General features: G+C 31.3%; 1 protein-coding gene across 1 annotated transcript; it reads left to right on the top strand.

Annotated features, from left to right (window-relative positions):
* Window positions 1–10,586: 10,586 nt before the first annotated feature.
* Window positions 10,587–12,577, top strand: LOC118028337 (fe(2+) transport protein 1-like). The gene is made up of 3 exons (XM_035031894.1): window positions 10,587–11,244; window positions 11,891–12,040; window positions 12,165–12,577. Exons 1-3 carry the CDS (start codon window positions 10,627–10,629, stop codon window positions 12,468–12,470), a joined length of 1,074 nt encoding a protein of 357 aa, XP_034887785.1. The 5' UTR covers window positions 10,587–10,626; the 3' UTR covers window positions 12,471–12,577.
* Window positions 12,578–15,165: the final 2,588 nt, after the last annotated feature.

The following is a 15,165-nucleotide window of genomic DNA, read 5'->3' as shown; positions in this document are numbered from 1 at the left end:
AATTTTTTTTTCAGATAGTTAATATCGGCCCCTAAAAATAAAAAACGTCAAAATATAATATTAGTTCCTGAAATTAAAAGACTTGTAGAAAAAATAACATAAATCTCTAAAATTAGTAAATTTGTGAAATCTTGATATTTAACCCTAAAAATAAGAGTTACATCTAAGTTGAAAAAAAAGAGAGAACATAATCCATATTTGTTTTAAACTTTTGACATCGTTTTTATTATATTACTCTATTTAAAAAAAAAAAAACACCTTCTACATTATATATATATATATATATATAGCCAATCAAAGAATTAGGAAGCCAGCCACCTCATGTCTCCTTCGAATTGAGAGAAGTTTTAATATTGTAAATAAACTAAACCCTATTTGCTTGCTTGCCTTAATTTCTGTAATGTCATGATTGACCAACAGATAGAAAAAAAAAAAAAAAAAAAAAAAAAAGCAAATAAAAATGTCAACATCATAGAATCACATTCTTATGTCAAGTGTGCGGATCTTTCCCCTCTCCCTTCCTCCTAAACCTTCCTTTAAAATTCAATTATGACAGCAAGAGGGTAAGATTTTAGATTCAATGTCCATACACCACGCATCATGCCCTCTTTCAAAAGGAACCCTTTAAAAGCAGTGTCTTACCTTAAACATTTACATATTAATTAGTTGATGTAACGTGCAATTTACACTGATATTGATTATCTTTGACATTACCAAGCATTCTACACCAAGAACAAGGGCACTTAGGCATTAGTTGATAGTAAGAAAATTCTAATCATCTTAGACTCTTGATTAGGTTCTTGCCCTCCTGGTTCCTTCAGAGTCTTTACGTGACAAAATAAATTCTAATTAAAATCTGTTTTCTTAGAAGTAAAAACAAGTCGATTTGTGTGAATGCGGAAATGGAAAGTTGGAGATATAATTGGCGTTTTGTTCGACTTGAAAGAAGGCTAGCTGTGGATTTGTATATCTTCTTTCTTTGACAAAACATGGCCAAATCAAGAGGGCAACAGCTTAACAGGCTAGCATGACAAGCTATTAGCTCATCTAACTTTGGTACGCCAACTCCCTAGCATCAAAATTTGTAATCTGAAATAAAATTGACATAGCACAATACAGCCCCACCAATTTTATTTGTCAAATCTTTCATAATGGGCCCCAGGGGACACAAAAATAGGATCCCAGTATCTAGGCCCATGTCTTTGTCCTTAATCTTTGATTAGGGTTAGGGTCCACTGTTGTGTACACACACACAGCCATCCATGTCCCCTGCACCCGCGTGGGGTTTGAAGGGGATGGACGATGGAGAAAGCCAAGCAAAACTTATGGATTCAATTAAGGGCAATGGACCCAAGACATGAACCCTAACTTTTGTGATGGATGCTGTATAAATTAATGAGGGTCTAGGGCACAAGCACCTAATGGTCCAGCACCTTAAAAATGATGCTGCTTCCTTTGTTCTCTCAGCACACGTTTCCCTCTAAGACAAGGACCCCCATAGTCAAATTAATGACTAGTTGTCAGAAAGCCAGCCTGCCAGCCATATACATCTAAGGATCATGACTTCTTGCATATTCTAATTTTTGTTAACTTTGATGGTTCTTGCCATTGGTTTTACTCTAGGGAAATGGATATGTGGTAGGGATATAAGGTAGTGGAGTAGAACCAAAGCTAGGGTTGATATGATATTTGAGAGGCATCATTCATTTCATGGCTGAGTTAAAAAGCCACTAAAGTTGAAGCAATAGAAAGTATAAAACTAAAGAAAAAAGAAAAGGAGCTAGGGAACCGATGGAAACCCTTTATTTCTAGGGTTTTGAAGATGGTGCACATCATATTCTCCCACTAAACCTTATTCCTTCTATCCCGTTGATTAGGTCTTGGAGATTGCAACATCAAACCAGCATGTATAGTGTAAAATATTAAACCCATTTTGGTAGGAATGATTATGTCTTGCTTTTTGAAGCTTTTTAAACCTCAAAGTTTTGATATATAACCAAAATATAACCTAATAATTCTAGTGTTATTTATTTTTTTATTTTTTTTTGAGAAAGAGAGAGAGAGTGAAACCTTATTGCATTCATATTGGGACTAGTGGGTGCCCATGACATCTAGCAGAACTGACTTTTCTTTGTAGAGGAGTTGATAATCAAGACATTGACATGGTACAATTTCAACTTTCAATTTAAGAATAGTATAAGAGATGGATCAAGAATTATATACAAGGGAACACATTAGTACTATCTTTTATATTCTTGTTGAACTTTCACTTTCTCCTTTTGAAGTCCCAAAAGATGACTTAGTGATTTTTATTTTTATTTTTTCATGAACGAGCATCAAGATTGTGGACCAACAAATTGGATGAAATCGAAATCTTAGGTGGAACTACCACAGAACCATGGATGGATGTTGAAGCTCATAGAAAATAGATTGGCGTGGACCATCAAAGCCCATTTATACTTTATGGGCGCCCCTTGTTTCTACTTTATCTCTAATATCGTGTTTCCTTTTGTCTCAGTTCTCATGTCTAAAAATGTAAGGAGATGAAGGTGAAGCAGAGGAGAAGGGGGGCACTACTAGCTGTGGGGAAAACTTTCCATGCCAAGGACACTCTATTATCTCTAATTGGGACTTAATTTCCATTATCTAAGAACTATAACAATTAACCATGTCCAGGCTAGGATGGTTAATTTGATCTTGTCAGTAATTCTTTCTTAAGGGTTCTTCCCAATGTTGTTAATTGCCTACAAGTAGCTAAGAACATAAATAATGCGTTCTTTGTTAGAAAAATAGAATTATACATTAGCCAAAACCCAACATAATCTCATCACCTGGTTTGTGTGTGTGTTGTTTAGATTTCCAAACAATAATCTTCAATTACCAACGTCTATTTTGATTTACAAAGTACATTACTGTCCTTAAACCTTTTTTTTTTTTTCTTAAGTTAGATATCATGGCTTGCCTTCCTATGGGATTTTGAGACCGTGCATCATTTTTGAGATAGTTAATGCCATCTTGATTTTAGCTGGTTTAAAAGATTAATAGGATGTTTGTTTTTATGTTTTAAAAGTATTTTAAAAAAAATTATTTTAAATTAATTTTTTATGTATTTAGATTAGTTTGATAAACTAATATTAAAAATAAATTTTAAAATAAATATATTAATTAATTATATTTATAAATAACAAATATTTTAAAAATAACAAATTGCTAGATGTCCATTAAAACATTGATTCTTCAGGATTGCAGCCCAAATAGCTGAAGCAAACTAATTCCATGATCATATGACCCATTGTCCTCAGCTTACAGGGCCTCTACGTACAGAGAACCACTTAACTGGTAGTGGACTTAGCTTTGTCAACCGTTACTCTCCTTTTGTGTTCTTGATGAGCCACTGCCCAACCATTTTTACGTCCTAAATGAATTTCTCTGTTTCTTTGTTTTTTCTTCTCTGTACGCATTATAAATTGCATCCCCCAATCCGTAAATACGAACTCTATATAAACTTTTGATTCATTATAATATTTTTAAAAGACTATAATACCTTTAAATTATTTAGATTCAAATGCATATTTTTAATGTAACTAGATGACATGTCTATCTGCTACCGTGGGTTTACGGAGTAAATATGCTTGAAGGTATTATAATTACAAATCAACACTAAATAAGTAACAAAAACTGAAAATGTGATGAAGTTAATATTTCATGAGACAAAAAAATTGTGTTGATAATAAAAAAAAAAAAAAAAAGACTAAATAGAATGAGTTATAATAATCCAAAATGTTTGATGAGAAAAGCTATAATGTTTTTCTTTTATTATTTAGCTTTTCTACGAATAAAAAATTTACAAATTTAAATTCTCAACCACCTCAATATTAAAAAAAAAATCAACAAAAATAATTTTTTATAAAAATTCATAACAAAAAAAATATTATGTAGGGAAACACTATAGAAATCCATGGTATTTTGTGAAGAAACCTACAATTGTAATTCTCAACTAGCTCATTATTAAAAAAATAAAATCTACAAAAATAATTTTAGAAAAAATCATAACAAAAAAAAATCATATGGGGAAACATAGTAGCAATCCAAAGTGTTTTTTTTTAAACTACAAAGCTAAATTCTCAACGAGCACAATATTAAAAAAATAAAATTAATAAAGATAATTTTGGAAAAATCATAAAAAAAAATCACAAAAAAAAACATGTTGGGAAACATTATAGCAATCGACAATATTTTGTAAGAAAAGCTATAGTTGTAATTCTCAATCAGTTCAATATTAAAAAAATAAAATCAATAGAGATAATTTAAAAACAATTATAACAAAAAAAAACAAAAACATTTAGGAGAAACACTATAGCAATTCCACAATGTTTTTTTTTTTATATAAAAAAAAACTAGAAAGTTAAATTCTCAATTAGTTCAATATTAAAAAAACAAATTTGATAAAGACAATTTAAAAAAAAATGGAAAAACACTGTAGTAATTCACGGTGTTTTGAAAGGAAAGTTACAGTGCTTTCCCCACATGTTTAAAAAAAAAACATATGGAGAAACACTTATAGCAATTCACTATGTTTAAAAAAAAAAACTACAAAGCTAAATTCTTAACCAGCTCAAAATAAAAAAAATAAAATCAATAAAAATAATTTTGGAAAAAAAACTTAAAAAATCATAAAACACAAAAAACTATGTTGATAAACACTGTAGCAATCCACAGTGTTTTGTAAGGAAAAAAAAAAACTACAATTGCTAAATTCTCAACCAACTCAATATTAAACAAATAAAATTGACAAAGATAATTTAAAAAAAAAAAACCTTGTGAGGAAACACTATCGCAATCCACAATGTTTTGTAAGGAAAAGTACAATACTTTCCCCACGTATTATTAATATTAAAAATATTTTTATTTGAATTATAAATAGTTTTATTTTTATTACAATTAATGTTATTAATATTAAAAATAATATTATTATTTGTATTATAAATATTTTATTTTTATTATAATTAATATGGTTAATATTAGAAATATTATTATTTGTATTATAACTTTTATTATTTTTATTAAAAATATTATTGGTATCATAATTAAGAAATTTTAAAAAATATATCATTAATATTGAAAAACAACCATAAATTTAATTTAAAGGGTAAATTTATTATTATTATTATTATCATTATCATTATCATTAATAAATTTGAAGAAAAAAGTTATTACTATTGAAGAAAAATAATAAATTTTACTTGAAGAGATTAAAAACTATAAAAACTTGGGTCAGACAATTTTAATATTATTATAAGTATTATTAATTTCATTAATATTGTTAAATTTTGAAATAAATTTTATTACTATAAAAAAAAACATAAATTTAATTTGAAGAGTAAAATCAAATATTATTATTATTATTAATTTTGGTATGAAATGCCCTTTGAGACCTAAGAAAATTGAGGCCGGAAAGGGATGCTTGACCCATGTGACTTGGGAATGGAGGGGCGCAAACCCAAGTCCCTTGAACCTTGCAACCTTGCTTGCCCTAAGAACACATGGGTTAGGCATCCAAACCCAAAGCTAATAGGTTCGGTGTCTAGACCCAACCTAAAGCTTTTGAGTCCAGTGTCAGGACCCAAAGCTCTTATGTCTTGCATCTTAATCCAAGTCTAATGGGTCTTGATTGCAGCTAAATTCAAGGCTCTTGGATCTATCATTTAAAAAAAGTCCAAAGCTCTTGGGTCTGGTATTATAGTCAGACCCACTTAAACTTGGATAAGTTTAATATTATTATTTATATTATAAATATTATTATCTTTATTATAATTAATATTAAAAATATTATTATTTGTATTATAAATATTATTATTTGTATTATAAGAATTATTATTTATATAATAATAAATATTTTTTTAAAAAAATAATATTAACCATAAATTTAATTTGAAGGGTAAACTTAAAAATTAATTATTATTATTATTATTATTATTATTATTAAATTTTTAAAAAATATTATTATAAAAAAACCATAAATTTGTTTTTGAATAGATTAAAAAGTATAAGAAATTAACCAAATAAATTATATATTATTATTAATATTATAAATATTATTGTTGAGTTTATATTTAATCAGATCTAAAACTCTTTAGTTTTTCTTTGCAAATAAACTAACACTTTTAAATTGTAAATGTTTTTAATATATATATATATATATATATATATATATATAAAGGTGGCACAAGTTGCGGGACAGCTAACTACTTAACTACACACCACACGAGAATTTTTTTAATAATACCATTTAGTTGTTTTTCTTCTCAAACAACCTTTGATTTTTTTATTGTAAACGTCCATAAACAATAATTAATTTAATAGACTATGACTTCTAATTTTTACAGAGGATTCAATAAACAACAAAAATAAAACTGTACTTCTCAGCAATTTCATGATATTTTCAGCTATTAGAGATAAAAAAAAAAAAAACTTTGAATATTTTATTTTTAAATATCTTAAACTATAGATGTCACATCCGTCCAATTCATACAACGTAAGATCAATTTTTTTCTTCTAATAAGACGAAAGAGAGAGTAATTAGACCAATATAAATAGACACTATGCCTCGAAATGCATAATTGAGATGCAATAGTAATTAATTAAGACAAGCATGGTTAGTGCAAGTATTCTCATATGCATATTATTAGCACTTGTGAAAGTGGAAAAAGGAATATGGGTGAGTTGATGACAATCTTTTTGAACTTCTTTAATGTGACATAATAACTTCTGTAAATAGTTTTAAAGAGATATATTGTTAATTCTTTAGACTTGGAATTCATATATATATTGATCTTGTTTTATATTTAATCTTATTAATTAAAATAAAATAATAAGATTCAAATTAATAAGCATTTATTTATCAAGATTTCGATACTTTATAGAAGAATCATTGTAATTCAAAAACTTAAATGGCTAAACGAGGCACAAATATTGTCTTCTCTTCTATATTCGTAGATACAATGATTTTATCGCCAAGTACTATTAAAATTGATTCCAATATGGTATCAAGTTTCATCCCTTTTAAAATTCAACGGTACCTAATTATACATTATTAATTAAGTACTAAGCCGTACCTAATTATACATTATTAATTAAGTACTAAGCCGTACGTAATTATACATTAATTAAGTACTAATTCAGTTCTTTAACGATAGATACCACCACCATCCAAGATCACTGTCAATGTACGGCATGGGTTTCGCCGTCGTATGGTAGAGTAGATATAATCGAGCAATTTGCAGTTTTCAAATGGCCAAGTAAACTTTTTGATCAATGGCTGGCCTGGCTTGGTGTCATCCTGTGTGGCTGAACAAACATTTTTACGTTGGTTAATTGGCAATTTGGCATGTATTGTAGGGAGATCTTTACTTTCGAAGGAGGTGGGCTAGTTTTTGTTTTTGTTCTTGTTTCTTACAGTGATATTCATCATATCTTTCCTACTCAGTTTTTACTTATAAAAAATAAATACTTTCTAATTTAGTTCTAGGTACGTAGTTCTTACTATATGTGAGTTTTGGATTTGGTAACATAATAGCCTAATTATTATTATATATAATTAGTCGTGGAATCAAGAAGTAATTAAAACAAGTGATACACACACACACACACTACAAGATTTAACAGTTTTACCGACGGAATTTTTCCATTGGCGTAAGACACATATTCCATCGGTAATTAATTTACCGATGACATCACCGACGAAGAATTTTCGTCGGTGAATCTTTCGTCAGTAATTTTTTGTCCGTCGGTAATAATATTACCGACGGATTTACTAACGGAAAAGACGCGTCGGTAAAAATATTTTTTATTACCGACGGAAATTTCCATCGGTAAATCCGTCGGTAATTATTTCAAAACATTTTAAAAAAAAATTCAATTATAAAATAATGAAATTAACATAAATCAACATTGTATAATATATACTCAAAATGCTTGGAAAAAAGAATAAAAAAATCAACTCAAACAAATTTGCAACAAAAAAATAAAACAAAAAAAATTAATTCAGCTAAAAAAATTCATATGAAAAAAATGAAGTTGCAATTGCTAAAAATTTAAAAATCCTATAAATAAATCAACTAAAAATTGATCTCTTATGAAAAAAATAATAATCTCACAACAACATTTATACAATTATTAAGAACAAAATCAATTAAAATTAAATAAAAAACAAATATAGTGAAAAAATCATAAAAAAATAAGAAAAAAGAAAGATCTTACCTTAATATACTTGCAAGTGAAGCTAAGGAAAAAAAAATTCGTGAAGTATATTAATTAAAAAAAACTAAGAGGATAAAAGAAGAAAGAAGAAGAAGACATACCCGAGCATGGAGGAAAAGAGAAGGAGATGAGGAGAGAAAAGAAGAGATAGAAATAGATATTGATGTTTTTTACATATAGTGAAGAAGAAGAAGAAGAAGAAGAAGAAGTAGAAGAAAAAGAAATAATGAGTCTGTCTCTTGTGAAATAAGCGGATTCAGGTTTTTTATTACAGCGCGTTACCGACGGATTTACCGACGGATAATTGAATATTAATATTTTTTAATTATTCTATCGGTAATTTCGTCAGTAATATTTAATTTAAATTTTCAATTTCGTAAAACTTTTTCAGAAACCGCCAAAAATTACCAATGATTTTTCAATCCGTCGATGATTCCGTCTGTAATATTTAAATGAAAATTTTAAATCAATTGAATTTTTTTAGAAAACTGCCAAAACATGCCGACAAATTTTCAATCCGTCGGTGATTTTATCCGTAAAGCAAAACAATTAACAGTGCAATTGGAAGATGAACAGTTCTAGAGCTCTCTGGAAAATACCGACCAAAAATTCCGTCGGTAATTCCCTTTGTAATTGACATGATGAACAGTGTTCACAGTTTACCAACGGATTTCCCGACGGAATTTATTCCGTCGGTAAAAAATGACATGTCATCTTTTTTTTTTTTTGCTTTGTTTTAATTTTTTTTTCCCACGGTAATTCCCTAGGTATATACCGAGAAATATTTTCGTCGGTAAAATCCCTTGGAAATTTACCCACAGAAATATTCCCTCGATATTTCTGTTTGTATTTATTAATTTTTTCTGGTAGTGACACACACACATTTTCTAGTAGTGACACACACAGATATATATATATATATATATATATATATATATATATATATATGATCTGGTTTAAACTCACAATTAACACAAGAAACCACGAGGATCACACACTCGCCTGTAATCAAATGGTGAAATACATGCACTCATGAGGTATTTGGACACAAGCCCTCCTGCTACATACACATGCTGGCTCGTGTCCTGATAATCTATTGCCATTTTATAGGAAACAAGAGAGCTAGAGGGGGGGGGGGGGTTAATGCCCCTTTGAAGTCAAGGACACAAAATGGTGACAAATATTAGCCCGTACTATATGCTTGTTCCTTTTGAAGTCAACTCAAGACACGACATGGTGACGAATATTAGCCCGTACAATATACATCACTTGTTTTAATTACTTCTTGATTCCACGACTAATTTTATATATATCTGGAAGGAGACCAATTCATTTGGATTAATTAAGGCAATAAGTGCAAGTACTTAGTTAGTGACCCTTCAACCAATATTTTCTGGTTTTCATTTACAGATTAAATACATCTAGTCATAGTCACGAAGATCACACTCAACTTGTTTTTTCGTTTTAAATAATGATGAATCCAATGTCTTACGCCTCAATTAATCATTTAAATTTTATTTTATAAGAAAAAATAAAAAGATAAACATTAAAATTAGAGATGTTAATTTCATCCATGCCCGATAATTAAATGCTAGCCCGTTCAAAATAAATGGTAAATTTTGGATCAAGTTTCACTAATAAGTTGAGTTTTAGATTAATTATAAATACTACTCTAGTTATTCTGAAACCATAAACTTTTGATAAAATTATATTTAATTATATAGAGTAATACATAAAAAAAAATAGAGTTGAGATACTTGAAACTTAATCGAGTTAAATTTGTGTTTTCAAAATACATACTTATAGACTTTTGAATTGAATATAAATAGTTATTTTATATTAGAGTTCTAATAAAATAGTGCAAAACTTGATTCAAATCCATGGTAATGAACACAAATTAAAATTTTCCTAACTTTTAGTACATTTTTCTAATATTCTTATCAAAAGAAGTATATCTAAAATTTCCATACAAGCAATGAAGAATGACAAATTCTTGTATCATTAAACATTAGTGTCTTTATTGTTAGTCTCTAAAAATACCCATGTTCTTGTTTTCTGACCTTTGTTGACATTAGAGATGAGTCCAGATAAATTCAATCAATATATATATATATATATATATATATAGAACCCTAGTGAAAATTAACAATTCTTGGCTTCAAGCAAAAGTCGGCAATATTTTTTCCTAGTACATTATGCAACCATATACGCATAGAACATGCCATAATTACAATTTTAACATTTGAGATGAACAATAATGATGCAGACAAATTTATATATAAGGAGACAACATGCACCGATAAGTGCAACACAAAATCTTTCAATTAGCAACTACTAAGAAATACAGCTAGAGAACCATCATCATCAATGGCTACTTCAAATCCAAAGCTCTCAATCATTTCCGTCTTCTTCATTATCCTTTCATTCTTAACACTTCAAGCTGAATCGGTAAAAGAGGGATGTGAAGAAGAAACAAGCTCTTGCAATGACAAAGCTAAAGCTTTAACCCTAAAGATAATAGCCATAGTCTCTATCTTGGTTACTAGCATGATAGGGGTAAGTGCACCTCTTTTTACACGTTCAATCCCTGCTTTACACCCAGATAAAAGCCTTTTTGTGATTGTTAAAGCCTTTGCTGCTGGTATCATTCTTGCAACTGGGTTCATGCATGTGTTACCAGATTCTTTTGATATGTTATCTTCAAGTTGTTTGCCGGAAAATCCATGGCACAAGTTCCCTTTTACTGGGTTTCTAGCAATGTTATCTGCCATAGTGACACTAATGGTGGACTCATTGGCCACAAGTGTATATAGCAAGAAGTCTAACGTTGGAGTTGACCCTGAGAGCGTTACTCATGGTGCTGAACCAGATCAAGAGATGGCTTCTAACGTTGGACATTTCCATGGCCATGGACATGGACACCATTATGAGCCCAAACTTGCTGGTGGTGCAAAACAATTGCTTCGGTACCGGGTTATTGCCATGGTTAGAGTTCATGACTTTGTTTATTCTTCAATCATATGCTTCTAAATTGAATACTAACAAGTAGGGAATCACAAAATTAACCCCTAAGGTATTAGTCAATTGGGTCCATGAAGTTTCAGACAATTTTCAATTGGGTCCTTTTTCCCCCTTCAAACTCTCTTCAAAATGGAACGATTTGGTTTCATAAATATGGAGATTAATTATAAAGTCAAGTGAGATCATGGGGAAAAAAGAGAGATCATTCGTATACTTATTTTTAATGAAAATAAATTATTTTATTAATAACATGTTTCTTTTGTTTTGGTGTTAAAGTGATATTGTTGAATTAATTTGTATATAACAAATGGCTTCCGTAGCTTTTCATTTGGTTAAAAATAGGGCCATTATAAATTTTAATGGCTGGAAAGGTAGGTCATAGTTTTTTATATTCATCATATAGAATAGGATTCTATAATAATCATTTTTTTTCTTTATTCGTTTTTTGTTCATCGGAAGGTCATCTTCCATTACAAGATAATTAAATAAATTAGAGTCACTAAAACTCGAAAGCTACTGGGTTCACAGACTGGAATTGACCCCGTTCACAGGCTGGCTAGGCAATTATTATAGGTTTTGAACTAACATACACAGGCATGGCTGGTTGCAGGTATTAGAATTGGGCATCATTGTGCATTCAGTTGTGATAGGCCTCTCTCTTGGAGCCTCAAGCAACACTTGTACAATTAAGGGCCTTGTAGCTGCTCTTTGCTTCCATCAAATGTTTGAAGGAATGGGTCTTGGTGGTTGCATTCTCCAGGTAATTGTTTTTTAAAAAAAAAAAAACCCAATAAACATCTATAAACTCTTATAATTCACGTTCACAATCACAGTCAATGATATTTTATTGACATAACATATATTTTTTGTGTTCATTTGAATAGGCTGAGTACAAGCCCTTAAAGAAGGCAGTCATGGCATTTTTCTTCGCAGTAACAACTCCTTTCGGAATTGCACTTGGCATTGCACTGTCCAAAATGTACAAGGAAAACAGTCCTAATGCTTTGATCACTGTTGGTTTGCTCAACGCGTCATCTGCTGGACTCTTGATTTACATGGCATTGGTTGATCTTCTAGCTGCCGATTTTATGGGTCCGAAATTGCAGGGTAGCATTAAGCTCCAGGTTAAGTCTTGTATGGCTGTACTTTTGGGAGCTGGTGGCATGTCTCTCATGGCGAAATGGGCATGACATGGTTCGTTAGTTTCTCGTGGAAGAATCTGCCAAGTCTCCCATGTCATATTATTACTTCAAAATTGTCTCTTGTACGAGTTTCCTTCGAAGTTGGGTTTTTTTTTTCTTTTTCTTATTGCAAGTTCAAAGTTTTTTTTGTTTCTGATTACCATGGTATCCTAGTTTATATAATATCCTAGTTTATATATTTTTTGACTAATCCTATGAGCTCTAAAATTAATAGGCATATAAACTAAAATTAATAACTTTATGTTATTCCACAGCCTGTGAAAGCTCAAAGTGATGACAATCCTTTTTCTTTAATGTGACATAATAACTTGTGTAAACAGTTTTAAAAGGATATGTAATTAGGAATTTCCAACCCATGATATAGATTGATACCTTTTTAATTCCCAACAACCATGGACCTTTTCAATTCCCAACAAGCATGATTAGTGCCATGATCAATCTAGTGGTTACAAATTATTTTATTTTGCAAAAATGTTATCGCACATGTCCCATGTCCATGGTAATTTTTCTTTATTTACTTGATTTAAAAATCATTACCTGGTATTTGATTAAAAATTCCTAATAGATTAAAGATTACTAGAAAATCAAATATACTAGTTGTTGTTAGAAATTCAAAGATAAAAAACTGATCACTATAAAAAATATTAACACCTTTAAAACACACTTTTAAAAACACAGTAACGTGATTATAAAAAATAAAACATTAATCAAAATCTTAAAATTTTAATAAATCAGTTAATAAATCCCAAAAAATATATATAAAAAACTTGTTTTTATATTTTAACAAAAAATACAACATAATTTTATTTATCCTTCAACTAATTAAAACATTAAATTCTTTTTTTTTTTTTTTTAAATTGAATAACATAAATAAAAAAACACAAACCCACCCTTTTTTATACTGTAATATACTCACACACCAATGACTAAATATTACAAAATAATCAATGTTCAAACACAATACAAATAACACATTAAAAAATTTAAATTTTACTATAAAAAAAAGTCCTGAACTAAAATAATGAACATCTTCGAAAGCCCCAAGTCACAAGAACAGTGCTGTGAAGCCTTTGATTGCCTGAATAGTCTCCACTCGCCACTACCACTACGGCGTGTGAACCCATGCGCCGCTGCTACTGTTGAGGCGTGGGCTGTTGGATCTGCAGCCCCACAATCTCCTCTTTACTCCTACATCGGCGATGATTTCTACCACTTCTCAAAAAGAGAGATCTGGCTGCCTTACAGTTCGGCCTTCTCTCTCCTTCAAATCTTCTCCACCGGTGGAGATTGATTGTCACCTTAAACAGAAGATAAAAACAACACAAACAACAGGTGGTTTTAATTAAATTTTAGAGATTTTTTCTTGTTCTGTTTTCTAGATTTGGCAATGGTGGGAGACGAGGACCTGGTTCGGTCGATTTGGGTTTGGGTTTTGTCAGGATAGGAAGAAAAGAGGAAGACAGATTGGGGAAGAGAGGCCTAGTGGTGGCCTGATGGTGTTGTGGCTAGACGAGGAAAGCTTCTGTCTTTTTTTACAAAGGGAAAGGGGTGGCTGGCTGGCTTTTTTTGATAGAGGGCAAGGGGGCCACAGTCGGCCTTTGGTTTTGGAAGAGCTGAGAAAGGGAGACTGTGGAGGCCGATGTACAGGGGAGGTTAGTCTATGGGGGCTAAGAGAGGAGAGAATGATGGGTGTTGGTGTGGCAACTCTGGTATGTCTTTGGCCTCAAGGGAGGGAGGCGGCAGCTCTCCTCTTTGGGGAGGGTGTGCGGCTGAGACTGGAAGATGTGTCATGGCCCTTTGGCCCTCTCTGGTTCTCTTTTGCTAAGGCCAAAGGGGGAGAAAGGTGGCGGCTTGTGTGTAACAACGAGGACAATGGGGCAAGAGGAAGCCAAAAGGGCAAAACTGTTGGAATATTGCCAATTATGTGGCTGCCTATGTCAAAGAAGATGGCTGCCATGTGAGAGTCAAAGAAGGCTGCTGGTGCAGCATTTGCAGCCCCTTGACATTGTCAAAGTTTGGTAAGTTTGACAGCCACCATTTATGACAAAGGAGCAAGAGGAGCTGCCATTGATGCCTATAAATAGAGGCATACATTAGAGAGCAAAATGAGAGTGAAAGTAAAGCCAAATATGTGAGAAATATAGGAGAGAGTGGGCTGCCATTGCAGCACCAAGAAGAGAGAAATAGAGTGAGGTTGAGAGTTGCTAAAGAGGGAATAATTCCTCCTCCTCTATTGTTGTAAATCTTGTTATCTCCCTATATAAACAAATGGCTTCTCCTGTGGATGTAGGCGGTTTGCTGAACCACGTTAAATATTATGTCAGTTTGCTTAGCCTCCAATGGGCAAATATCAGAATATCACCGGTCGGAATTCCCTACAATTGGTATCAGAGCATATAGTTTAAGTGGTGTTTGATTTTTTGCTCAAAAATGAAAGTTGTCAAAATGGTGTTTTGACCATCCCACTGTGTAGAGGAAAAAGAGACGAAGCCACTGGTGAAAACCGCGTCAAAATCGGACGTCGGACATGGCCGCACTCTCTATCACTCTCCGGCAAGGTGTCTGCCCACGCGCCCCATGTGTGCCACGCGTCTTCTTCACCCGGATGAGTTGACCCGACCCATGTGAACAATAGGCATGAACAGTGACATGCCATGCAAAGGATGACATCAGCGTAATGCAA

This window comes from Populus alba, chromosome 15, assembly GCF_005239225.2.
Source record: "Populus alba chromosome 15, ASM523922v2, whole genome shotgun sequence".
Taxonomy (NCBI): Eukaryota; Viridiplantae; Streptophyta; class Magnoliopsida; order Malpighiales; family Salicaceae; genus Populus; species Populus alba.
Note: the sequence above shows the minus strand (reverse complement) of the source record. Positions and strands in the feature narration are given on the sequence as shown.